At 43.3% G+C, this 27799-nt stretch overlaps 2 protein-coding genes across 3 annotated transcripts; both read left to right on the top strand.

The window, feature by feature from the left end:
• The first annotated feature begins 785 nt into the window (after nucleotides 1-785).
• Nucleotides 786-19617, top strand: LOC115128448 (GON-4-like protein). The gene is given in 29 exon segments (XM_029658298.2): nucleotides 786-886; nucleotides 1568-1851; nucleotides 1995-2096; nucleotides 2333-2538; nucleotides 2740-2814; nucleotides 2940-2990; nucleotides 3090-3140; nucleotides 3503-3598; nucleotides 3906-4022; nucleotides 4195-4246; nucleotides 4249-4391; nucleotides 4927-5125; nucleotides 7351-7452; nucleotides 7578-7618; nucleotides 7783-7901; nucleotides 8364-8574; nucleotides 10672-10758; nucleotides 10927-11104; nucleotides 11295-11445; nucleotides 11683-11833; nucleotides 13496-13612; nucleotides 13881-15116; nucleotides 15237-15321; nucleotides 15685-15866; nucleotides 17012-17209; nucleotides 17369-17512; nucleotides 17699-18027; nucleotides 18174-18276; nucleotides 18530-19617. Coding segments are annotated over 28 exon segments (4920 nt in total). The 5' UTR covers nucleotides 786-886; nucleotides 1568-1580; the 3' UTR covers nucleotides 18653-19617.
• Nucleotides 19618-19855: 238 nt separating this feature from the next.
• LOC115128447 (protein disulfide-isomerase A3-like) lies at nucleotides 19856-27261 on the top strand. 2 transcript variants are annotated; one of them, XR_003863522.2, is made up of 14 exons: nucleotides 19856-20114; nucleotides 20533-20611; nucleotides 21411-21528; nucleotides 21606-21713; nucleotides 21929-22058; nucleotides 22345-22458; nucleotides 22630-22755; nucleotides 23128-23310; nucleotides 24135-24243; nucleotides 24385-24513; nucleotides 24732-24811; nucleotides 24947-25004; nucleotides 25519-26050; nucleotides 26158-27261. XR_003863522.2 is itself a non-coding variant. In XM_029658297.2 (13 exons), exons 1-13 carry the CDS (start codon nucleotides 19954-19956, stop codon nucleotides 25606-25608), a joined length of 1485 nt encoding a protein of 494 aa, XP_029514157.1. In that variant the 5' UTR covers nucleotides 19856-19953; the 3' UTR covers nucleotides 25609-27261. The 2 variants fall into 2 exon arrangements, 1 of the variants encoding a protein (XP_029514157.1); XM_029658297.2 differs by having other exon boundaries at nucleotides 25519-27261.
• Nucleotides 27262-27799: the final 538 nt, after the last annotated feature.

Below are 27799 nucleotides of genomic sequence, written 5' to 3'. Positions count from 1 at the left end.
TCTAGATAAGGTGACTTATCAATATATTCGCTTACCCCCCAAAATGAAATGCTAATTAGCTGCTAATGTGGCTATGATAAAGAACTACAAATGCTATGATGATCTGGACGAGATTTCCAAATAGAGGCAAAAGTAAGAATCTCTGGATTAACCATCTAATATTAACTAAATGTAGTAATAAAAAAATTGGCAACATTTCTTTAAATGGACAATTCTGTGAACTGTCTTGTGCAAGTTTTAAATTGTCACAATACCTGTTAGCAAAGGTGTCAGCTAGAGATGACGTGCAGGAGCTTGCAAGGACTTTGATGCTAATTAGCATTTTCGAATCTGAGAGTAAATAGAACCGAATACATTTATAAAAGTCATCTTGTCCTAGAGATTTACATGGTTATCAAAACGTCACGCCAGGGTAAGCCTACACAAAACACTACCCTTATTTTAAGTGTTTCTTAAATGGTTTCCCTTTTTTGGGGGTATAATGACACCACTGTAGGACTCTATTCCTTCTCAGTGTATGAGTCAAGAAAGTGCCTATATTCCTATATACGATATTACATATAGCAAGTCAATTATCTCACATCTCTGAAAATATTTGTAATGTTGTACTTCTTGTTGACGAAATTCATGCTAATGTTGGGTTTTCGAGCTAGCGAAAGGAGAGCTTTGAAGGAGAGCTCTACTTGTCACATAATCGCCCAGAATGCACCGCGCGGCCCATTGACGTCGCATGGGCAACTGACACAATGGGAGTTAATACGATTCGAAATTGAGTTTCCCATCTCCTCAAAAGTGTATCTGACAGGAATGAACTCAGTGTTGCACCCGGAAACATAATGTTAGTTTTCTGCGTTTACTGCTGATGGAGCTAGCGGTTTTGTGGCGGGTAAGATGAAGTGTTGTTTTGAAAACTCCTATTCGTCAATTAATTTGAACATAGTAACGTTATTCGCCTTTTGGGAAATTCGTTTGTTTAAATGTTGTTCTGTTGAGAATAATTTCCAAGCTAGTATCAAAGGCAGTTTGTTAGCTACTTAGTTAGTTAGCTAGCTTAGGTTGCTAGCCGTCATACCATCACAACTGGCACTATGAGGATGCCATTGCCACTGATTGATACCATGGCCAACACCACTCACTCAATGAGAGCTAACATTTGTTAACTAAAGCTAACTGTATGCAAACGTGTTCATATACATACCACCTATAGTTAGCTAACGTAAGTACTTTACAGAAGGAGCTGGGCAGATAAGTATTTACATTTAGCTTTGAGTGTTAGCTAATACTAGTAGGAGTAACGTTAGCTAACACTAGTAGCTAACACCATATGTGTACAAAACATAGTGTGCGTCTCATTTAAACCAATCTGAGCTGACAACTGGACAGGTAAAATCGAATTATCTGTACTTACAAGCTAGGATATTCTATTCTGCCATATGGCTTCCCCCCATCTTGTCAGACCAGTGCAGATCAAAGGGTCCAGAGGACACAAGGATGGGGAGATACTCGAGACTAGTTGTACATGCACACCATAAACTATTTCCATGGTTGTTCTCAATCAATCTCACAGATGGTACTACACAATGAGTCTGGTCCGCAAACGCAAGTCCAGCTCTCTCAAAGGCGGCCCTGCCAAGTCTATTAGGACAGGGAAACTACAGTCTACTAAAACACCAGCATCCTACAATGCATCATCACCACTCAGAACAGAGGCCAGTGCCATCGTTACCATTTCCACGGAGGAGAGAGTCCCGGAGATCCATGGGACATCATCGCCATGGAGACGGTCTCCCAGGTTCAAGAGTCATGGCCTGATTTGCCAGGTTCCCAGCTCAGACCTTCTAGTTGCTGAGGGTAAGTAGAGGAGAGGGAGACGGGCAAAGGAGAGGAGTTCTCACTTCACATTTAGCTTTTAATGATACGTTTTATCTATGTTTTGTGCCTCCTACCTAAGCAATTGATATATAGGTAAATATGTGAGGCTCTTGGCTTTGCAGGATCTCCAGGTCAGGTAGAGAATGAAGAGGAGGCAGGCCAATGCAGCCCTGCACAGTGCCCCCCTCAGACAGAAGAGGAAACAGACCTGGTCATCACAATGGGTGAGGAGAACCTATATCTATTAACTGCCCGCCCTTAGCAACTAATACTGAAACAGTACTCACATCTTGTATACAACATGAACAAGATAAGGAACGGTGCACAAAATGACCTTGGAGCAGGACCTTATCCACAATCGATCCTGAGGTTATCTCAGCTAACCATTTTCCTTTTATAGTATGAGTAAAGCATACTGTAGGAGGGCAAGACTGATTGACTCTCTCTCCTTCTCTGTCAGATGACAGGCAGGGCGGGGGACACAAGGGCAGCAGGAAGAAGGGAGGGGTAAAGAGGAAGAAGAGAGCTGCGGACGGAGAGGTGGGGGGCGGAGAGCAGGAAGGGGCCAGTCCAGAGCTGGAGATTGACAGGGAGCTGGACCGTGAACTAGAGAACAAGTCCAGACAACACAACTTGACCACGGCCAACGTCCGCAACATCATTCATGTGAGTGCAGAAGGGACCACTCACTACGACCATACCACTAACTCACTCATAGCTGCAACCTTGCCAATGTTACTTATGCAGCTAGTGTGGCTTGTGGAAACATTGATTTCCTACAAAAACAATTTGCCTACAACCTCACATACTGACAGACAAATACAGACAGACTGATTGTAAGCCTGGTTTGTGACCTTTGACCCACAGGAAGTGATCACCAATGAGCATGTGGTGGCTATGATGAAAGCCGCAATCAATGAGACGGAGGCCGTGCCTGTCTTTGTGAGTGTCAACCATTGCATTTCCATGTCCAAATGAAGACTTCTTCAGTTGGTTTCAGTTGAGAATTGACACGTTCAAGTCTCTGTGTGCACTTACATTTAACATCTTTCTCATCTACCTCTTAGGAACCCAAGATGACACGTTCCAAATTCAAGGAAGTGGTAGAAAAAGGAGTGGTGAGTTCACTGCCTCTAATGTGTGCGTTTTAGCATATATTTAGATTTGCCATGTTATGCTATTGAGCTTCTTGAAATTCAATCTTTGTGTAATTTCAGGTAATTCCCACTTGGAACATCTCACCCATTAAAAAGGTCAATAAAGAGAAGGTAAGGGGATACCTAGTCAGTTGCACAACTGAATCCATTTAACCCAACACAATCAGAGAGGTGCGGGGTGCTGCCTTATTCGACATCCAGGTCATCGGCGCCTGGGGAGCAGTTGTTGTTGGTTAACTGCCTTGCTCAAGGGCGGAACGGCAGATCTTTCCACCTTGCCTTCTCAGGGATTCGAACCAGCGACCTTTCGTTTACTGGCCCAATGCTCTTAACCTCTATGCGACCTGCCACCACCAATGAAAATCCATCAATCGTCCTGCTAATGCTGTTAAAGTTTAGTATCAAACACTTAATACCTGACTGGAAAGTATGGCACCGTACTAGAAAAGGCTGAAGTGCTTGTCCATTTTCAGGCCCCACAGTTTGTTGACATTCAACTAGCGGAGGAAGACTCCTCTGATGAAGAGTACTGCCCCGACGAAGAGGAGGAGGACGAGACAGCGGAAGATGTAAGAGATTCATAGGATTTGTCTGTGTCTTGTTGTGAGCTTGTGGCCTGAATTATTATTATTTATTATTTTATTTTTTTAAATCTTTAATGCATTGTAAGGCATTCATCATGCTTACGGAGTCATTGTTGTAGTTAAATAACCTATACAAAGTGGTTCCGCTGTATCACCTTTAGAATGCCATAGATACGTTATGATTGTATATTTCAGTTCTTTAAATAGAAAATGTGTTATTTCTATCTCTCTCTCTCTCTATATATATATATATATATATAAGTGACTGTATTGAACTTTGTGTGTGTTGTAGACATTTCAGGAGAGTGACATGGAGAGCATGGCCTCGTCTCCTAGAGGAATCAGAGGAGGCTTCCACAGGGGAATACACAAACAGTGGGACGACGACAGGAGCGTCAGCCCCATGCAGGTGACACACTCTAAAATACCATTTTAAACATTTTTTTATTTGTAAAAAGATTTTTCTTTTTTTATGTCAAATGTAATAAAATCCAGAATATTGCCTTTTGTAAATAGCATAATATGCACTTGTTATTCTATTCTTGTGAGATATGTTTATGGAACTCCTCCTTTCCTCTTAGGTCCAACGCAGCAGGTCCAGACACCTGACGGTGGAGGTAGTCCCCATGGGCCCTCCCCTCCCCCCCAACCTTCCTCCTCCCATGGCCCCCAGGGTCCTTCTACCACCAGGGCCCCTCCAGACTTCAGCTTCCTGGAGAAGCTCCATGCCGTCGAGGAGGAGCTAGCCATCGGTCCAGTCTGCCTGGAGCCCTACCAGGTACCAGGGCGATTCCACGCCATGATAGCGCAAATATTTTCGTCCTGTCTCAGATTGTTCGGGCAATTATCACATAGAAACCTAATTGGGAGGAATGATATTTCACATGCTTTTTTTTGTTGGGAAAATCTTAATTTTAGGTTACTTTTTAGACCTATACTGTACATGCCTCCTGTAAAACCCTATGATTTGTGAACCGAACATGATACATACAAACTCTTGGTGTCATTATCCTCCTTATATTGTGCTCTAAAATGTCTAAAAAATGTCACATTCATTTATTCAGCGTTTATAATTATTAATATCTCAAATACCCTAATTGATTTTGTTTATTGTAAGACATATTGCTGAGGACAATATACTCTATCACATTTACAGTGGGGGCTCTCTGCTAATACTGATGGTATGATTTGATCTGGTAACCTCCTGCTTTTGCTCTCCCAACCCTGTCCACCTCTCCATATTGTCTTTCCTATGTCTGTTCCTCCCTATTCCTCTCCCTCCACCACCCTCTGTCTCCCTCCCCCTATCACAGCCACCCATGGCGGACGGTCTGATGGCGTGTCGTACTCGCTCCAAGAGGCCCCTCCGGGACGTCCCCATGGGCCAGCTGGAGGCAGAGCTCTGTGCCCCCGACATCACGCCTGACATGTACGGGTGTGGCTCCGCCCCCGAGGACCTTGAGTGGACCCACTGGCTTCAGGGCATCATGACCTCTGACATGTACAACGATGGTGAGGGGGTGGAGCGTGTGTGCGCTGCTCAATTCCAAATCCACTCCAAGCAACTATTCTCGGCAGCTAGTGTAGATGGGACATTCTCACGAAGCTGTCAAAAAACAAAACCAATTCTCAAGTGTCATTTTTCACAAAATGTCCTCTTGAATCACTGCGATTAGGATCTGTACTTATCTATTTCATAATTTATTATAGTTTTTTTTATCATATGTGTTTTACCAACATTTTCACAAAATTCTCATTATCCTGTAAGTCCAAAAATAACAAATCAATATTCCTAAGATTTTTTTACATTGCTCCCCTAATGAGTTAAACATAACACTGAAAATAAAATTAGTATTTTTCCCAATTTGAGCTCTTCAGCCAGTTCTGTAATGAGAAGGACAAGTGGGGTAAAAGGGGTGTTTTGAAAATATAAACCTAGTTCTGAAGATATATAAGCAAATAAGTTAACTTATGGGGGCGGCAGGTAGCCTAGGGGTTAGAGCATTGGGCCAGTAACTGAAAGGTTGCTGGATCGAATCCCCAAGCGGACAAGGTTAAAACCCTGTCATTGTAAATAAGAATTTGTTCTTAGCTGACTTGCCTAATTAAATAAAGGCGAAATAAACTTTGGGAAACAATTACCCAGATGTGAAAGGACTGGATATAAGCACTATGACAATTCTATTCTATCTATAATCAAATCCAACTTTATTTATACAGCACATTTCAGACAGGAAAAAAACAAATGAAAATAAAAGCTGAAATATTTACAAACATAAAATATAAATGCAACTTGATTTTACTGAGTTACAGTTCATAGAAGGAAATCAGTCAATTGGAATAAATAAATTAGGTCCTAATCTATGAATTTCACATGACTGGGCAGGGGTGGGTGGAGCCAGGTCCAGCCAATCAGAATTAGTTTTTTTTCCACAAAAAGGCTTTATTACAGACATACTCCTCAGCACCCGGATGTCGTCCTGGTCTGGCATGGTTACACGTGGCCTGCGGTTGTGAGGCCGGTTGGATGTACTGCCAAATTCTCTAAAATTATGTTGAAGCCGGTTTATGGTAGAGAAATTAACATTCAAATCTCTGGCAGCAGCTCTGGTTGACATACCCGCAGTCTCCCTCAACTTGTGTTGTATGACAAAACTGTACATTTTACATTTACATTTAAGTCATTTAGCAGACGCTCTTATCCAGAGCGACTTACAAATTGGTGCGTTCATCTTAAGACATCCAGTGGAACAGCCACTTTACAATAGTGCATCTAAATCTTTTAAGGGGGGTGAGAAGGATTACTTTATCCTATCCTAGGTATTCCTGAAAGAGGTGGGGTTTCAGGTGTCTCCGGAAGGTGGTGATTGACTCCGCTGTCCTGGCGTCGTGAGGGAGTTTGTTCCACCATTGGGGGGCCAGAGCAGCGAACAGTTTTGACTGGGCTGCGCGGGAACTGTACTTCCTCAGTGGTAGGGAGGCGAGCAGGCCAGAGGTGGATGAACGCAGTGCCCTTGTTTGGGTGTAGGGCCTGATCAGAGCCTGGAGGTACTGAGGTGCCGTTCCCCTCACAGCTCCGTAGGCAAGCACCATGGTCTTGTAGCGGATGCGAGCTTCAACTGGAAGCCAGTGGAGAGAGCGGAGGAGCGGGGTGACGTGAGAGAACTTGGGAAGGTTGAACACCAGACGGGCTGCGGCGTTCTGGATGAGTTATTTTAATGGCCTTTTATTGTCCCCAGCACTTTAATCAGCTTCTTGATGTGCCACGCCTGTCAGGTGGATGGATTATCTTGGCAAAGGAAAAATGCTCACTAACAGGAATGTAAACAAATTTGTGCATTTGAGAGAAATACGTTTTTTGTGTGTATGGAACATTTCTGGGAGTTTTTTTATTTCAGCTCATGAAACATGGAACCAATATATTTTTTTGTTCAGTAGTTTAATAGCCCTGTCATAGCTCAGTATATATCAGGGATGGGCAACAGTCCTCAGGGGCCTGATTGGTGACATACTTTTGCCCCTGCTAACACTCCTGACGCCAATAATTAACTAATGCAATTAGTTTAATCAGTTGTGTTAGTTTAAAGGGCTGAGGGAAAATTGACACCAATCAGATGAACGAGGACTGGAGTTGCCCATCTCTGATCTATATAATATATAGTGTTACTACTCTCTGACTTACTGACTCTTGCACACAGTTCCTCTTTCTCAAATGTCCTTTCTCTTACTCTTTTCAGAGGAAGGCGACGATGATGACGACCCGGAGTATAACTTCCTGGCAGAGATCGACGAACCCGACGTGGAGGATTACCGTAACGACCGAGCCGTCCGCATCCCCAGTGAGTTACCATGGGGACCCTAGGGACGGAGCTGCCTAGCAGCCAAGAGATGGAGTCAACTCATCTAGGCTGTGACCATGTTGGGCGCTGACCCTCATCTCCCATTCTTCGTAATTATTTTTCAGAAAAGGAAGTGAACCAGTTGATGGAGGAGTTGTTTGAGACCGTAAGAGATTCTGTGTTATGTTGTTTCGGTAGCCTCTTTCTTTACCCCTGTGTTTCTGTTGTGTGGTTGTCTATGTGTTTATGTTGTCTGTGTGGTTGTCTGTGTTTATGTTGTCTGTGTGGTTGTCTATGTGTGGTGTATTTATCTCTCTCTGTGTGTTCCAGTTCCAGGATGAACTCACTGCTCAGGAGCAAGATGAGGAAGGACACGAGGAAGAGGAGGAGAGGGAGGAAGAGGCGCCTGCCCTGGGGAAGCCCGCCTTCAGTACCCCACCAGATATCCCGTTAGTATACCCGCACACTTGTGCACGTCATATACACACTGTTCTGCTGTTGTTTTTGTTACGGTGTCATCTTCACAAGTACACTCTGCTGCAGGAAGTTTTGGGGTCAATTGAATTCCATTTCTCAAATCAAATTTGTAATTGTGTAGACTAACAGTAAATTGCTTACTTACGGGTCATTTTCTAACAATGCAGTGTTAAAGAAGCAACAAAAATGAAATAGTGACACGAGGAATAAATACACAGTGAATAACGAATTCATTCAAAATGGAATTCTGAATATTAATGTCAACCTCTAATCTCAACCTTCAACTCACCCACCAACCTTTATACCTTCAACTCACCCACCCAGTGACATTTTTTCAATCTCCAATCACAACCTTCATACCTCTGAGTGACAACTTTCAACCTTGTCTGATTTGACTGCTGTATAGCTGACCCAGTTTGATGTTTGATCTCTAGGTTGGGGGACCCCATGGCGGTGGTGACAGTAGGGCGCTACCGTACGGTGAAGGAGCAGCTGGCCGCCATCCGGCATCACCGGGCCCTGCTGGAGAGCCAGGGTCTTTTGGCCCCCAGGGCCCTTGTCACCAAGCCCCGTGAGCCCCCACCTCCATTCACCCCCACCCTCTCCCACTGCCAGAGACTCCAACTGCAGCAGCAAGTCCAGCAGGTCTGTGGTCTTTGTCTTTGTTTTGTGGTTCCACAAATTCAATTATATTTAAATTCCCTGTCCCTGTAAATTAATTTAATTCAATTCCAATTCCAGGTCAGTCTTTGAATTCAGAGATGATTCAATTCCTCTCAATTCCAATGTTAGGTAAATTCCAAGAATTCTATTCCCAATTAAATATTATCCCAAACAATTACACAATTATGAATTAAATAGCCTCAGGCTTTCGGGCTGATTATGTTTATAATTATTCGGGCTGATTATGAAATAATTGCAGTCAATTGTTTTATACTAAGTGTGTATATTCCATTAACTGGGAAATTTACAAATATTTCATTTCAATTCTAAATTCCAATTGAATTCAAATTCTCCACTTCATGAGTGAATTGAATTGCAATTTCAAATTAAATTGGAATTGACCTGAACCCTGCGTTGTTACAGTTGAAGTCGGAAGTTTACTTAGGTTGGAGTCATTAAAACTCGCTTTTTAACCACTCCACAAATTTCTTGTTAACAAACTATAGTTTTGGCAAGTCGGTTAGGACATCTACTTTGTGCATGACACGTGTAATTTTTCCAACAATTGTTTACAGACAGATTATTTCACTTATAATTCACTGTGTCACAATTCCAGTGGGTCAGAAGTTTACATACACTAAGTTGACTGTGCCTTTAAACAGCTTGGAAAATTCAAGTCAATTGGAGGTGTACCTGTGCATGTATTTCAAGGCCTACCTTCAAACTCAATACCTCTCTGCTTGACAACATGGGAAAATCAATAGAAATCAGCCAAGACTTCAGAAAAACATTTTTAGACCTCCACAAGTCTGGTTCATCCTTGGAAGCAATTTCCAAACACCTGAAGGTACCACGTTCATCTGTACAAACAACAGTATGCAAGTATAAACTTCATGGGACCACGCAGCCGTCATACCGCTCAGGAAGGAGACCCGTTCTGTCTCCTAGAGATGAACGTACTTTGGTGCGAAAAGTGCAAATCAATCCCAGAATAACAGCAAAGGACCTTGTGAAGATGCTGGAGGAAACAGGTACAAAAGTATCTATATCCACAGTAAAACGAGTTCTATATCGACAATAACCTGAAAGGCCGCACAGCAAGGAAGAAGGCACTGCTCCAAAACCGCCATAAAAAAGCCAGACTACGGTTTGCAACTGCACATGGGGACAAAGATCATACTTTTTGGAGAAATGTCCTCTGGTCTGATGAAACAAAAATAGAACTGTTTGGCCATAATGACCATTTGTTTTGTTTAGAGGAAAGGGGAGGCTTGCAAGCTGAAGAACACCATCCCAACTGTGAAGCACGGGGGTAGCAGCATCATGTTGTGGGGGTGCTTTGCTGCAGGAGGGACTGGTACACTTCACAAAATAGATGGCTTCATGAGGATGGAAAATTATGTGGATATATTGAAGCAACATCAAGACATCAGTCAGGTTAAAGCTTGGTTGAAAATGGACAATGACCCCAAGCATACTTCCAAAGTTGTGGTAAAATTGCTTAAGGACAACAAAGTCAAGGTATTGGAGTGGCCATCACAAAGCCTTGATCTCAATCCTATAGAAAATTTGTGGGCAGAACTGAAAAAGCGTGTGCGAGCAAGGAAGCCTAGAAACCTGACTCAGATACACCAGCTCTGTCAGGAGGAATGGGCCAAAATTCACCCAACTTATTGTGGGAAGCTTGTGGAGGGCTACCCAAAACATTTGACCCAAGTTAAACAATTTTAAAGGCAATCCACTCAATTAGTATTTGGTAGCATGTAAACTTCTGACCCACTGGGAATGTGATGAAAGAAATTAATGCTGAAATAAATCATTCTCTCTACTATTATTCTGACATTTCACATTCTTAAAATAAAGTTGTGATCCTAACTGACCTGAAACTGGGAATTTTTACTAGGATTAAATGTCAGGAATTGGGAAAACTGAGTTTAAATGTATTTGGCTAAGGTGTAAACAACAACAAATATCTAAATCAACCTACGTAGTAAAATCCTGGTCAATCCTGGAATCACAATGAAGATAACCTTTGTTTGTTTCTTGATCAGTAATGACTGTATTTTCCTCTGTCTGCAGCACGTCCAGCTCTTAACCCAGGTCCAAATGTTGACCAGCCCGGTGGCTGCACTGCAGAGCGAAGCTGCCACCACCAAGCAGTTCCTGGTGAGAGAGAAACATACTGACAAACACACTTTCACTGATGTCTTCAGCTGCACCAACTTATAAACATACTCTCATTCTCTCTCTGATACTCTCACCATATCTCCCTCCTTTTCATCTCTCTCAAAATATATATATAGTTAATGTACTCCTTCCCTACCTCTTCCTCAGATGGAGTTACAGATGTTTGCCCAGCGTGGGGAGTTGACCCGGGGCCCAGTGGAGCCAGGGTTCACCAGTGTGTTCAACGCCTGTAACCTACAGGGGGCACTGTCACTGCTAGAGGAGCTCTCACTGTCCCCAATCCCTTACCAAGAAGCCCCTAACGAGCCACGAACACGCAGGAGAGGTAAGCGATCGCGAGAGCAATAGCGATAGTCAAATTGATGAGGTAAAGGCGACTTCTGACAAACATATACTCTGTTTCATTACAACATACCCGTCTCAATTGAAAATATTTGGACTCACTTAGGATGTTGGGCCTAATTCATGTTTGTTTTAATCTTTCTCACACTAACTGGTTCGTTGTGTGTTACCAGTCCGGAAGCATCCGTCGATGCCCCCCCAGCTGGCATGGCTGTTTGCCACGCGGCCCGTGTTCCTGTACCCCGAGCTGCTGCCCCACGTCAGCCTGGACCCAGCCCTGCATTCTGCTCGCTCCGTCAGCATGTTCACCGCAGGAGAGGACTGGTAAGAATCACCTATTAAATATAATGACTAAACGTTCTACCCGCCTAGAATGCCCATATTACACTGTATATGCTCTGTTTTATGCACACCGTCCTAAACCAATTTGTTTCCGTAGTCCGTAAACTTGGAATCTAAATGAAATTGATTTCTGTATGCTTTTTTGTGTAAACAACTCTCTGAGAAATAAACTAAGTCCGTAGGCTGAGTCTTTTGCTCTTTGCCATTTTGTTTTTCCAGCCTGATCGTCCTGGGCCTGAGGAACCTGGGGGAGACCCTCCAGCCCAAGGAGCTGCTGTGTCACTACCTGCTCCGTGCCAAGAAGGTCTCTCAGCTCCGTGACCACATTTTGGAGAAGTGTAAACCCACCCATGCCAACAACGTCATCAAGGTAGAACCTGGATCTACAAATTCTATACAGTATTACTAAAGTAAGTGTTAGTGAGACTATTTATTGTTTGGGGTAGTGCACACATTTTTCTAAATGACTTGTTTCTAGTTAGTTAGTTTGCTAGTTCCTTTAACTTGGACCTGTTCTATAGGCCAGGAGAGATTACAATCTACACTCTAGATTTCTTCACATAGACATACAGTGGCAAGAAGAAGTATGTGAACCCTTTGGAATTACTTGGATTTCTGCATAAATTGGTCATAAAATTCGCAACAATAGACAAACACAGTCTGCTTAATCTAATAACACACAAACAATTATACTTTTTCATGTCTTTGTTGAACACACCATGTAGAAATTCACAGTGCAAGGTGGAAGAAGTATGTTGAACCCTTGGATTTAATAGTTAAATAAAAATAACTGGTTGACCCTCCTTTGACAGCAATAACTCACTCCAGAAGGCATATTTTCTTCTGTTGAAGCCATTCTGTTGTTGATTTACTTCTGTGTTTTGTATCGTTGTCCTGTTGCATCACCCAACTTTTGTTGAGCTTCAATTGGTGGACAGATTCTCCTGCAAAATGTCTTGATAAATTTGGGAATTCATTTTTCTGTCGATGGCAAGCTGTCCAGGCCCTGAGGCAGCAAATCAGCCCCAAACCATCTTTCTCCACCATATTTTACAGTTGGTTTTTATGTTGGTGTGCTGTGCCTTTTTCTCTCCACACATAGTGTTGTGTGTTCCTTCCAAACAACTCAACTTCAGTTTCATCTGTCCACAGAACATCCAGGTGCTCTTTTGCGAACTTCAGACGTGCAGCAATGATTTTTTGGACATTTTTTGGACAGCAGTGGCTTCTTCTGGGGTGTCCTCCAATGAACACCATTCTTGTTTAGTGTTTTACGTATCGTAGACTCGTCAACAGAGATGTTAGCATGTTCCAGAGATTTCTGTAAGTCATTAGCTAACACTCTAGGATTCTTCTTAACCTCCTTGAGCATTCTGCGCTGTGCTCTTGCAGTCATCTTTTCAGGACAGCCACTCCTAGGGAGAGTAGCAAACAGTGCTATCTCCATTTATAGACAATTGGTCTTACTGTGGACTGATGAACATCAAGGCTTTTAGAGATACTTTAGTAACCCTTTCCAGCTTTATGCAAGTCAACAATTCTTAGTCTTCCGAGATCTATTTTGTTCGAGGCATGGTTCACATCAGGCAATGCTTCTTGTGAATAGCAAACTCAAATGTTTAGTGTTTTTATAGGGCAGGACAGCTCTAACCAACATCTCCAATCTCGTCTCATTGATTGGACCACAGGTTAGTTGACTCCTGACTCCAATTAGCTTTTGGAGAAGTCATTAGCCTAGGGGTTCACGTACTTTTCCCAACCTACACTGTGAATGTTTAAATGATGTATTCAATAGAGACAAGAAAAATACTTAAGCTTAAGCACACTGTGTTTGTCTATTGTTGTGATGAAGATCAGATCAAATTTGACGACCAATTTATGCAGAAATCCAGGTAATTCCAAAGGGTTGACATACTTTTTCTTGCCACTGCATCCACTAACATGAACTAATACTCAACTAAATGTTAGCGTTGACCATCAACAATGCGAACGAATGGGCCTCAAAAAGTGCCTCTCCCTACGTCTTTTTCAGGCCTACCGGCTCCAGAAGGTGGTTCAGCCCATGCCAGTGGCCTGTGAACGAGTGGACCCGGGTGACCTGCGCCCCTCAGTGGAGAGAGAGGAGAGAGCCATGCCCGGATGGCTGGGGGTACCAACCACCACTTAGAATAATACTGCTTGATCCCAATCACAAATCCACACCTAGGATAGTTAGAAACTATATTGTTGGCTATCTAGCATTCCAATTTTCTTAGGGGAGCTTCTACCGTATTGCAAACACTTATTGTCTGCTAACAATAAAGGTTGTTTCGGACTGAAAGTTTGTTTGTATCAGTTAAGATAAAAGTCAACTTTGTTTGGATATTTGGATAACTAAATAGTTCATATTGATTTAAATACATGTTCTATTCCTACAGAGAAGTTTGCCTTATATCTACGAAGCAATCGAAGATCTCAACAGCTCGCCAGATACAGAAACCATGTCGGCCTGTCAATCAAAGAAAGCCCCACTCAACACGCTTCTCTTCAGTTCTTCCAGGACCTTGGACTACAGCTTCCCACCCGCGACTCGCTACCCGCCCCAACTCCCCGACAGCCTTTCATTCCAGCGCTGCGGCTTCAGGCGCTGTCACCCTCCACCAGACTGTGACCTCTCGCTGTCCCTTGCTGTATCGCACAGCGCCCCCCACAGTCTGAAAAGTGTAACTACACGCTCAGAAAATAATTTGCAGACAGGTGCTGTGATTCAGCACGAACTGCAACCCATCCACCCTGCAACATCCAAACCTCCTCTTCAGCATCCCACCAAGCCTCATCTGAAACATCCCCTCAGGCCTCAACCCAAACCTTCCCAGAAGCCCCTGCAAGTCATTCTCAATTTGCCTGCCCCAGTGGCTGCAGCTGTCCTTTGTCCCGCTCATTCCGCCAGGGTATTGGCCTCCCGATTGTCCCATTCCGCTCCATTGGCCGAAGACCAGGTTGCTGGGAAGTTAAGCACGTTCGCCAACCTCCGCAGGCTGCCCAGGCTGCTGCCAGCTCCTCCACCCAACAACAAGAACCCTCCACAAACAAACCTGAATACTGTGACCCCTAACAGTGGCGCAAACCTCTTTTGGTTTTCACATATGAATAGTAGAACCGCCTCCACTAGTACCGAAACCCAAACCTCTGTCTCTACTACGAGTCCTATCGAACAATTCAAGGACAAATCCTCCAGGACCAGCCGGCGGGTGACAAAGGAACTCAAAAGCAGCCTGAAGAGTGAGGGTCAGCCCCAGCCTTCAGCCTCCCCGGAACCCCCTGCCCTGGACCAGGCTCTGACCCCTGACGACTATGTCACAGCTGTAATGGAGGAAGAGGGGAGAGATGAAGAGAAAGAGGACTGTGGCAGGGAAGAGGAGGATGGGGATGATTTTGGAATGACCCTCCTGGCCCTGTCTGAGTCCTCGGCCAGTCCCCCGGGGAGCGTTGACTGCATTGACCCCATGGAGGAGTCAGAGGAGGTGCAGGAGATAACGCTGACCCTATCACCTAGACCGTCGGGCATGGGGGATGGAGGGAGAGAGGGTGACGAGGGGATGGGAGATCAGGAGGTAGAGGAAGCGGTATCACCAGCCTCCGAGGTGTCCACGTTGTCCGTGCCAGAGCTGCAAGTGAGTGAGATCATGTGACACGTTGATATTACAACATATTAATAAATTGTATTTACCAAGTTCTTTACACGTATATCACAGGACTCATAGTTTTGGTTTGTGTGTTATCTTACCTTTTAGGAGACGATGGAGAAACTGTCATGGCTGGCGTCGGGGGGGAGGTCAGAGGACTCGGAAGAAGGCGAACGATCAGGCACACCCTCAGGTTAGCGTCCCGCCAATCTTTAAAAACCACAACATGTAGGGGGACACACACAGTTTTTCCACTAGGGTCTTTTTCAGCAGCAGTGTCAAAGTTAGCAAGGCGTTGGATGCGCTCTTTCTGGGGCATATCTATAGGTCTCCATTATAAATATTATACATTTTTTGCAGTATAGGCAACACATTGCAGAAGCAGCCGCTGCTAAATGTGTATAGGGGGGAACACTTCACATAGAATTGAATAGGTTTATGAAATATATCAATGCTATCAGATTTCTACAAAGTGCTAGGGGTCTGTTTGGAATTAGGAGGGAGTCTTTCTCTTCTCCCATCTAACCACACCAGCTGGATTTGATGTCCTTCCCAGGCTGCTGTAGTAACACCCCCAACCCTCCCAGCTCAAAGCACGAGCAGCATCACACGGGAGAAGTTGGCAGCGAGGGCATGTCCAAAATCCCACCATTCCTCTGTGACTATGACGACGTACTCGACAGCGACCCCCTGAGGGAGAAGAAGGAAATGGCTTTGGCTCAGAATTATCTCAACAGGGTAAATAATAATTTATTTTATTTATAAAGCTCATTTCTCACACCCAAAGTGCTTAAAAGGCTTTGGCCTACATTTTCTGTCTGATTAACACCCCTAGCATTGAGCAAAGTTGGCCAAAATAACCATTTGAAATGGACTGGGGTAGCATGCAATCCGATATTACATCGGAATAAGGCAGCTTGCGATTGCATGCAGTGTATCACTTGCAATACGTTGTTGCACTATTTACAGTTATAGCCACCCTCTCATCAACATAATTTAGATTTCTGCCTAAATAGACATACCCAAACGTGATTATTTTTCCTGAGATGGCTGTTAACAACTGTTGTGTAGTTTCAGAAAGGTCTGGAACTCACCTTTCTGGTTAAAAAAAATAGAGTTATAAATTGCTGAGGTGTACTCACTTTGAGGACACAAGTTCAAGTACGTTGCACTAATATCAGATTTTTCATAATGATTTCTAAATATAGAAACAATCCAATTTTAAGCGACTTACTATAATATTTCACCTTAGAACAGTGAATGATCCTACTTAGTGACAGTACAATATTGGCACAAGTTCATATAACTGACAAGAGACCTTTCTCCTAAACGTCCACTGAGCGGCGCAGAGACGCCATTCAAATGTGTGCAGATTTGTTACAACTGCAGCTTTAAGCAGGAATTAATTTCGGCCATCTGTGACCCAAGAGAAAGTGGTCTTGTTTAAATTCTTTTAGTCCTGTTGAGAGGTGTCAATCTGACTGAGAATATCACAGTGAAATGAAACCTCAACTGTTGTATTTGCTAGACTGTCCCCTTTCATATACCGTCTCCCAGGCTGGGCTCAGTCACTCAGAGGAAGAACAAATTGATGATTTGTCTGGATAGGCCAGAAAATCACTCCTTATGCAAATGTGGGGTCTAAAACCTGACACTTCAAGTCAGCGCCGCTGAGAGAGTGGTAGCACAGAGCAGACAGATGGGGGTTTCTGGCACTAGAAGGAACAGGACCGTACGACATTCACAGAGCACTTTGTACACCAGAATGTCAGTCGGAACCAGTCCAGAACCGCCCAAAATCTCCTATATAGGGGACTTAACAGCTAAGAGGTTAAGAAATCCTTAATCCTACTGCAAATATAACTCTTGCTCTTTATGACCAGGTGTGCCATGCCCTGCAGGAGGTGCCGGGGCGTGTGAAGGAGTTTCTGGAGGTACTCTATGAGTTTGAGCAGGACGGAGATGAGCACACCTCTGTGGAACTCTTCACCAGGCTAAAGCCTGTTCTGAATGAGTGGCCGGAGCTGCTCCGAGACTTTGCTGCCTTCCTCCATCTCGAACAAGCCCAGGAGTGTGGACTGGTATGTGCTGGTTTGGCCTTCTATTCACTTTGTAAATACACACTTGGAAACTTGTCGTGTGTGTGTGTAATTTCATCAAAACTAAAGCCCACTGCTCTGTTATTTGTGTGTGACAGACAGTGGTCAGTGTTAATATTCCTTCTCCTCCACCTGCCGTAGCTCGCAGAACAGCAGGCATTTGAGCGGAGCCGGCGCTTCTTGCGACAACTGGAGCTGAGCTTTGGGGAAACCTCCTCGCACTACTGCAAGATAGTGAGCGTCCTTCAAGGAGGCCCTACTCTCAGCCCTGCTGGCATCAAGGAGGTGTGCTGGGGGGTGCTACATTGATTTCACATGAGCAGCATGTTCTACTTTTTATCTTGGAAAACGGCAATATAACATAATATCAAAGCTAGCGAAGCAGACGGGAGTGAAATATCATAGTGGAGGAGGGTCCATTTATTTAGGTAGTTTATTAGGACATTAGATGTCTCTTTCTCTGTCTTTCAGATGAAAGCGCAGGTGGCCACCCTTCTCCAAGGTCACACCCACCTGCAGGGTGAGTTCTGGGGTTTTTTCAACGAGCTCCACATACGGCCCTCACTACAGTGTCAGACTGAGAACAGAGGCTGTGGTGATGTGACCAACACAAACTCCACTTCCCAGAGGTCATCAGCAGCAAATGCCAAGAGATGCCAAGGTCCTAAAACCCCAAAAGCCAAACGAGTAAGGGAGGATGAAGCGGACGAGGAGAAAGAAGGGGATCGCTCTAACCGCCCAGTCTGTGCCAAAAACATCTCGCTTACACCCAGTGGAGAGAAAGTCATCCTCTGGACCAGGTTAGAGCCATTGTCCTCCTGTTGTATGCTCGTTTAAGGTGTGGGGTGCAAAGTGTATTCTACCATTCTGGTGGATTGTCAAATAGATGCTTCGCAATAGAAATAATTGTATTAAATCTGGTTTCATTATTGTTATGTTTTAACAGGGAGGCGGACCGTGCCATCTTGACCGCCTGCCAACAGAAGGGAGCTAATAAAAGCACCTTTCGGGCTGTCTCCAACCAACTTGACAACAAGACAGCCAATGAGGTGAGCGAGAACCACACCCACTTCTATTTCTACCCCTTACCACTTCCCATAGCCCCACTATGGGGCTGAAAGAACAGGATAGAACCATAACCATGTTACTTCCTATTTAGATCTGTGAAGGGCCAGCAGCTAGACCAATGGGTACTAAAATGGAATTGGGTCTGTGTGTGATTTTAAGATGTTTCCTTTGAGGAGGTGGCCATTTGACCCTTTTATCCCTTTACTGTAACTTCCCTAAACATGTCTCCTCTAGGTTCGCGCCCGTTTCCAGGACCTCATGCGCCTGTTCCGTTTCTCCACGCAACGGGTCTGCTCCGATGAGGACGTTAGTGACACAGAGCAGCCAACCAGCAGCAGAGAGCCAGAACTGGACTGAACTGGACCCAACACCAAGGCTGCGATCAGTGGGGAACAATGTGGAACGTTCAAATGGACATATACTGAGCGTGGCCCAGGGGAGGTGTACTGTTATAACAGTCAGCTGGACTGACCTGGGAGCAGTCCAAGCTACAGAAAAGGAGGAGCACTTGATTTAACAATGTCTGAATACTTGGCTGGGACTGTATAAGAATCTCTGACTCAACACTATAGGGGACTGCGAAGACATGTCTCCCTTTGATGGCACTATATGGGTCCACTAATGAGAGTATTTTTTTACTATTATGTGCATGAGTGCCATGTGCAGGCCACATGAGGTTCCTGGTGCTATGAACCATGTAGGTGGGAGGAGGTGCAGCAAATGTGAAGTACAATTGTCTTGATTGTATAAAAAAGACCGATTGCAGAATGTGTTAATTTGGTCGTGGCTCCACATAATATTTAGTTTGCTGTTGAGGGGATTTCAATGAAAACGTACACATACAGTCGCACAATCATGTTGAAATGATCAGCTGAAATATATATGTAATATTTTGTTAAAGGGGAAAACGGGTAATTGATTTCCAACAACCAGGTCAGGCCCCATGCATAAGCGACAGTCGGTCGCCTTGGGATCTCAACTTACTGTTACTTAAACTTACTGTTGAGTTAGAATAGTAGAATACACAAGGTGCAATTTCGAAATTTGGTTGTGCATCAGCAGTTTTTCTCATATCAGTTACTGACAGTCACTAAATTAGCTATGTCAGCTAACCATTTTTAGATTTTTAGTAAATTAGTCTTGCCAGCCCCCCCAACCCATTCTTGCCTAGGGCAGCCCTTTTTCCAATTGTACAGTTTGCCATTGTGTTTTGTAATGAATACTGGTATTGAGTGGGTGGGCAATTGTGTATATTTGTTTTGCAGTGGTGCCTTCCAGTTTATTGTTGTGTTGAAATAAAACATGAATGGGATTCTTACTTATACTATTTGATGTCTGTAAATTGATGGCGTATATTTGGGACAGGTGCTCTGTACTTGAACTGTATGAAGCCTGTCATTTGGTCATGTGTGATGATATGGACCTTGGTTGCACTATGATTGACATCAAAGTGGACCGATGTACTACTTACATCGCATCAATGTATGTCCTCCTCGACCAATGACAAGGTCAGTTTCCTTCATATTCCGTTTATGTCCCGCCTTTCAATTGTCCACTCGTCTTTTTCCGGAAAGAGGAGCCGCAGGGTGACAGCGAGGGTCCTCTTTTTGTTTCTGTATTGTATTTGATAATCCTGTTCACTTGAAGGATTTGGAAATATGGCTTCCTTTTTGTCGCTCATCCCTGCTTTCATGTTATCGGTTGTAATATTTTCTGGCGCGGTAGTCGCACGGGGTGATGTGCTAGAGTTAGGGGACGCGGATTTCGATTACCTGGCAGCGGAGCACGAGACGATGTTAGTGAAATTCTACGCTCCGTGGTGAGAAATGGAAACATTCCCTTATGTCTATATCCATTGTCATTTATAGACGTGCAATGTAATTTAAGGCAAATATGTAAGTACATTATCTACTCTAGGCAACTGTCCAAGACGTGTTCCGTTAGCCAGCTAACTATATTATTTGTTTCAGCTGTCAAACTCGAGGCAAGTAGCTACTGTATCAATGCAAGCTAGCTAGTAGCATGTTGGACGTTCTGTGCAAATAGTATCAGAGCTATTATGTTTTCAAAATTGGCAATATGATGTCTTTATAACCCCAATTTGCTAATGAGTTTTACAGGTATAACACATTTATACCCACGCATAACTATGGTAACATTTGTATTGCCTGTCACTTCATATTCAGTTCCTTGGATTATATCTCCAGTAATCTATTTTATCATTATTTGCTTCGCAGGTGTGGACATTGTAAGAAACTAGCCCCAGATTTTGAGACCGCAGCTAGTCGACTTAAAGGGACAGTGCCACTTGCTAAGGTATGATAAAGCTACCACACCACTTTATCAGAATAGTTACCAATTTATTTCATTTGCCAATTTGTGGTACAGTTGCTATTTATATAACCCAGGGACATTATATGAAAGGGGCTAATGTACTTTATATAGACCCCTTTCCAGTGCACGACACAGTGACGTCGAAGTTCACGCACAGATGCACTCTACTCTTGGCTGCAGTAAGAAAGGCATCGATGTATGCGCCCATGAAACATCCTGGATTTACGTTTTTATGACTTATAAACTAAATCACCTTTCGGTGTTCTCATACGCTTACAATGATGTTTCGATTCTTGCTTGAAAAGTTGTTAAGTTTCTGTTTGGTTTTGATCTTTGCAAAATAACTTGGATGCAGCAGTTGTTTTGCTACATAAGCTGTAGCTAAAGCTAGCCAAAGAGCAATCTTTCTGGTTGAAGTGTTTAAAAAAAAGAAGAAAGTATAATGCAGGTGATTTGCGATGATGACACTATGATATTAAGCAGGACATTCACGCGAGCCTTAAAATATAATTGTAATCCAAAAGTAGTGTGAAATGCACTCCGAAATAGAGCCTTTCCCCCCAAAAAGAACTCCCATGTGTTTTGCCACCAACTTGTGCATATCGCCCTCCTGCAGCAATGTTTGAAAACACAGATGGGTCTATTGCCATTGGCATCTACCTATCGTTTTCTTTCTCCCACTTTGCTTTCTATAATTGTTTTACTCTGACTATCCCTTTCTCTCTCTCTACCTCCCCATCCTCTGTATCTCTTCTGTCCATCTCACTCTCTCACCCCTCAGGTGGATTGCACAGCGAGCCCAGACACATGCGGGCGTTTCGGAGTCACAGGGTACCCCACGCTCAAGATATTCAGAAACGGAGAAGACTCCTCGTCCTATGACGGACCACGCTCAGCAGGTGTGTGTGATTTTAAGCGTTATTTAAAGTACCCTAATCACGTAGGCCTACTAATGCTTTTGTCTGCATACAAACAGATGGGATTGTCCACTACATGAAGAAGCAAGCTGGGCCCAACTCGGTTACCCTGCGCAGCGAAGCAGATGTCGAGGCCTTTGTCAACCACTTTGACGCCAGTGTAGTGGGTACGTCATACTCTAGAAGAGTATAGTTACCTGTTTGTTCTTAACTGAATCTTTGGCTCCCTGAATCTGTACTTTTCACATTGGCCATCATTTAATTGATGTCCACTGCTCTGAAAAGCCTTGTGAGAGGTGAATGCAACATGGTGGAAGCCAACACTGGCAGTGTTGGAAAGGGCTAATGTACTTTCTCTCCATACTTATCTCTCTCCTCCCAGGTTTCTTCTCTGGGCCTGACAGTGCTCAGCTGGCAGAGTTTCTGAAGGCAGCCGGTGTCATGAGGGACCACTTCCGCTTCGCCCACACCATCAACATGACCCTGGGCCTCAAACACAGGGTGGACACTGAGTGAGTGAGTGAGTGAGTGAGTGTGAGTGAGTGAGTGAGTGAGTGAGTGGGAGGAAGGAGTAGAGAGATGGGGAGGGATAGGAAGAGAATGGGAAGAAGTGAGCGTGATAGAGAGTGAGATCAAGATAACCCTGTTGAGGTAAAACAGGTGTCTTAGTGCTGGGCTATGGCAAAATTGTGTACACCCAGGAATGGACTGAGAAACACTGCTATAGTGTGACTGTACAAGGTGTGACCAACAGACTGATCAACTACCGTCTTATCGCTCTCCCCTGCGTCTGTCCAGGAGTGTTCTGCTGTTCAGGCCCCCAAGGCTGAGCGGTAAGTTTGAGGAGAGCGTGCTGCGCTTTACAGAGACCATCACCACCCACACACTGCGCCGCTTCATCAGAGACAACATGTAAGACTACTGCTCCCGTCTGTCTACTCTAAATCCATCACCTGAATGTCTGTTACATTAGTGTCTCTCTCTATCATATCACTCTCTCTTTTTCATATCCCCATCTCTCTTTCCCTCACTACCTCTACTTGAGTGTCTAACGTTATTGGTCTTCCTGTTTCCTTTTGTCAGTTTCGGAATGTGCCCCCATCTGACCAATGAGAACAGAGATAAGCTGAAGGGGCAGGACTTGTTGACTGCGTACTATGATTTGGACTACCTTCGGAACCCCAAAGGCTCCAACTATTGGAGGAACAGGTTGGTACACCTCCAATACCACAACACTTTACACCACACTAATATTAGATGACCCACACTTAATAGCAACTTTCTCTTTTAGTTCAGTTCTGTTTTTAATTTGATACTGAATTCATAGTAGGTATGTTATTATTGTATTGGTTACAATTGTTACACTCATTTTTTTTAATGGGATGATATTGAGATACTATTATTACCTTACATGGTCATTGGGCAACGTAAAGTGTGACCAAGTAGTAATGTAGATATGTATTTTGATTTTATCCTACATACAGTACATATAATACCTGAATTCCAAATATTGTACAAGGTGGTATGTAAGTCTCTTATCATCATTATTTTAATTAAATGTCGTTCATTTTCTCTTCTCAGAGTGATGAAGGTGGGTTATCAGTTTGCGTCCCAGGGCCTGAGTTTTGCCGTGGCCAATCGCAGGGACTTTGTGGATGAGCTAGAGGAGGAGTTTGGTCTGGGTGCGTCGGACGGAGGAGATCTACCCTTTGTAACCATCAGAACACAACAGGGCTTCAAGTACACCATGAGGGAGGAGTTCACGTGAGTTAGACATATACTCAGCAAAAAAAAGAAATGTCCCTTTTTCGGGACCCTGTCTTTAAAAGATAATTTGTAAAAATCCAAATAACTTCACAGATCTTCATTGTAAAGGGTTTAATACACTGTTTTCCATGCTTGTTCAATGAACCATAAACAATTAATGAACATGCACCTGTGGAACGATCGTTAAGACAATAACAGCTTACAGACAGTAGGCAATTAAGGTCACAGTTATGAAAACTTAGGACACTAAAGAGGCCTTTATACTGACTCTGAAAAACACCAAAAGAAAGATGCCCAGGGTCCCTGCTCATATGTGTGAACGTGCCTTGGGCATGCTGCAAGGAGGCAATAGTACTGCAGATGTGGCCAGGGCAATAAATTGCAATGTCCGTACTGGGAGACGCCTAAGACAGCGCTACAGGGAGACAGGATGGACAGCTGATCATCCTCGCAGTGGCAGACCACGTGTAACAACACCTGCACAGGATCGGTACATCTGAACATCACACCTGCGGGACAGGTACAGGATGGCAACAACAACCGCTCGAGTTACACCAGGAACGCACTATCCCTCCATTAGTGCTCAGACTGTCTGCAATAGGCTGAGAGAGGCTGGACTGAGGGCTTGTAGACCTGTTGTAAGGCAGGTCCTTGCCAGACATCACCGGCAACAGCGTCACTTATGGGAACAAACCCACAATTGCTGGACGCAGTTGACAGTGAGAGGACGTTTCTTTTTTTGCTGAGTTTAGTTGAGGTTCTAAGTCTAACCTTTAAGTTCCACCACGTACAACCCTACTAATTATGTTTGTTGTTGACAGGAGAGATGGGAAGTCCCTAGAAAGATTCCTGGAGGATTACTTTGCTGGACGACTAAAACGTTACATCAAGTCGGAGCCCATCCCTGAGAAAAACAAGGGTCCCGTCAAGGTATGTTTGTTTGTCTATGTGAACGAGTGTCTGTATTTCTGTGTTATTATTCAATACTCAATCACAGTACATTTGTGTTTCTGATTTTGTTGTCGTGACAATTCACATTTATTGTGTGTGTGTGTGTGCGCCCACTCCCAGGTAGTGGTAGCAGAGTCATTTGAGGAGATTGTGAATGACCCTGAGAAGGACGTGCTGATTGAGTTCTATGCCCCCTGGTGTGGTCACTGTAAGAGCCTGGAGCCCAAGTACAAGGAGTTGGCAGAACAGGTGAGAAAGACTACATACACAGACTCACCAATGCCACGTTTTAAGTAATTTAAATCTAGAACAGAATATTTTATTTACTGCCACTGTTTACTATTATGGCTTTCCTCAGAACAATTGTATGCATTGAAAATTGTGATTTGTCAGTAAACTAAGGAAAAGAGCTAAAGCCAAGTAAACCCTTTTGTTCTCATTGGTTATTTCTCCTGTTTTCTTCTCAGCTCTACTCTGACCCTAATATTGTCATTGCCAAGATGGATGCTACAGCCAATGATGTTCCACAAGGCTTTGATGTGCAAGGGTGAGACACCACACTTTATCACCTGGTTATCCTTTCCCTTCTATCAGCTCTCGCTTATCTTTCCATTCATTTTCACCCTGTCTCTGGTCATTCATTCATTGTTTTTCTCTCGCTCTCTCATGTGTTGTTCTGTAGGTTTCCCACCATCTACTTTGCTCGGGCAGACAAGAAGGACCAACCCAAACGATATGAGGTGAAATCTCCCTAAACTGTTATTTCCATTTTACATAAGCAGACACAAACTAGTCATATACCAGTGTTTCCCCTATATTCATTTATCAGTGGCGTCCCACCACTCCCCAAAAATATATTTAAAAGATGTATATATATATATATAATATTTATTTATATTTATTTTTATATATATATATATATAGAGAGAGATTTTTTTGCATCTATAGATATTTCTGCCAAAACATGCTTTTAAAGGGATAGTGCACGATTTTCGCAATGAATCCCTTTTTGTACTTACAGAGTCAAATAAACTAATGGATACCATTTTTCTGTCTGTGTGCAGTTTGAAGGAAGTTGCTAACTGGCGTTAGCGCAATGACTGAAAGCAATGGCTCGCATAACTACTTCACCCACTAGATTTGCCACCGCTGCTGAAAAAAATCCTAGGGGAAACACTGCATATACTGATGTATCAAAGATTGTATATGTCGGGTTACAAAGTGAGCTTAAAAAATGTTCCTCTGTAATTCCAGGGAGCCCGTGAAGTGAAGGACTTCATCAAGTACTTGAAGAGAGAAGCCTCGCACATCCCCGTTGTCAGCGGCGTGAGAGAAGACTTGTGAACAGAAGTTAGGCGATGGCAGGGGTGTATGATGGGAAATGTAGCTTGAGACCCCTGGAATTGCGATTGTGGATACGCTGTTCCTGAAGAGTCACAACTTCTGCTGAGATTCTTTATTTCTGATGAAATAACACTCCAGAAACTCTACCCACAAAGTTTCTTTCCCTTGAAACAACAGATTTGAATGAAATCCAAGTTACATGTTTGACTCTCCAGGAACAGAGCCCCTTGTAATTGATCAGGAGGAGGAATAGCATTTCTACAGAAGAAGAGAAACAATGAGTGAGGACTGAAGGCTTCTAATGTCAAGTGACCTGGAAGAGAGATGAGGCTGATTTTCTTGTCATAAGACTGAACCAAACCTTCCCAATTTCCATTCGTATAAAGGCTAAATCAAAATGTACATCAACGGCATGAACTCACCAAGGATCAGTGTGTTGCAGGTTTGTCATGCATCAAATACCGTGAGATTAATATATGCTGTATAATGATACTGTAATAACATCTATTTCTATATAGATCTTGACTTATTGTCTCTCCTCTATCTCAGAATCATCCGTCTTCCTTACCATCATAAGCCGTACCATCCATTCCACCAATGATGCTTGCTTGTGTAAAATACTCTGAAATGGCTCCATATTTCCTTAGTTCTAAAAAAAAAGTTCAGACGGGTATAAATACCTGCTGGTCTTTTTATATGTGCTCTTGAGCTACTGAGTTGGTGTCATTCCAGACAGCACCAACAACCAACCAACCACTTCACTCCTGATCTATCTGCCTCCTGACTGCATACAAAACCCAAAACATCCCAACCCATTCTCCTTTTCTTTTTTTTTGTCCATGCCAATATTAAATTAACCATATTGGAAATACTGTAAAGGCAATATTCAGATATATTCAGAAAATTACAAGTAGCCACCATGGTGTTCTTGAAAACAAATGTTTGCACCCTATGTTTTTGAATATTCAGGTTTCTATTTATGTATCATTATATGCCATTTTGCCAGGGATTTTTAGAGCAACTAACTTCTGAAAGGCCTATACCATGTTTGGATGTGGCTATGAAGGACAGGTGTGTGTGTGTGTGTGTGTGTGTAGTCATATTTATTGAATAGAGTATACAGGAAGCAACATACTTTGTACATAATGTGTGAAAACAAAGGATATTTGCTATCTTAATTGTCTCTTTTTGGACAGAGCCTTATAATTTATTGATGTACATGTTGCTAGAGTTTTGCACTCAGAGGACCCATTATCCTTACAGTATATTTATTTTTGATCTGCTAAGAAATTGAGATATGTCTTTGGCGTTTTCTCACTTAAACGATTCTGGTACCATTTTTAAAAAATCGGTCTTTGTTGTTTCTTTGACTTTCTTCTGGAAAACAGTCAGAAAATAGTCTACTGTTGTACAACGTAACACAGTTACCATACTTACATCAGTGAATACATATTTTGTTTTCTGGACACAGTGCAGCGTTCCCTAACTGGCGAGCCCCCCCCCAAAAAAATATATATATATATTTAAACAAACATGTTTTTTTGTGTTGGACATACTCATTGTCGGACATACTCTGAACAAAAATATAAACGCGACATGTAAAGTGTTGGTCCCATGTTTCATGAGTTGAAATAAAAGATCCCTGAAATGTTCCATACGCACAAAAGCTTATTTCGCTCAAATTTTGTATTTCTCCTTTGCCAAGATAATCCATCCACCTGATGTCATTGATGTCATATTAAGAAGCTGATTAAACAGCATGATCATTACACAGGTGCACCTTGTGCTTTGGACAATAAAGGCAACTCTAAAATGTGCAGTTTTGTCACACAACGCAATGCCACTGATGTTGCAAGTTGAAGGAGCGTGCAATTAGAATGCTGACTGAAGGAATGTCCACCAGAGCTGTTGCCAGATAATTTAATGTTCATTTCTCTACAATAAGCCACCTCCAAAGTCGTTTTAGAACATTTGGCTTTCTGTCTAACTGGCCTTACAACCGCAGACCACGTGTATGGCGTTGTGCGGGCAAGTGGTTTGCTGATGTCAACATTGTGAACAAAGTGTCCCATGCTGGTGGTGTGATTATGGTATGGGCATGCATAATCTACAGACAACGAACACAATTGAATACAATTGCATTTTATCGATGGCAATTTGAATGCACAAAATACCATGACGAGATCCTGAG

This window comes from Oncorhynchus nerka, linkage group LG4 (assembly GCF_034236695.1).
Source record: "Oncorhynchus nerka isolate Pitt River linkage group LG4, Oner_Uvic_2.0, whole genome shotgun sequence".
Lineage (NCBI taxonomy): Eukaryota > Metazoa > Chordata > Actinopteri > Salmoniformes > Salmonidae > Oncorhynchus > Oncorhynchus nerka.
The sequence above is the reverse complement of the archived record's forward strand: the minus strand, read 5'-3'. Positions and strand labels throughout refer to the sequence as shown.

Bases quoted from the DNA above. Each gene is read 5' to 3' on its own strand.
- LOC115128447 (XM_029658297.2), top strand. From the start codon at position 19,954: ATGGCTTCCTTTTTGTCGCTCATCCCTGCTTTCATGTTATCGGTTGTA. The intron at 22,756-23,127 runs GTTGGTACACCT...TTCTCTTCTCAG, and splicing joins TCCAACTATTGGAGGAACAG to AGTGATGAAGGTGGGTTATC. The intron at 24,244-24,384 runs GTATGTTTGTTT...GCCCACTCCCAG, and splicing joins AAAACAAGGGTCCCGTCAAG to GTAGTGGTAGCAGAGTCATT.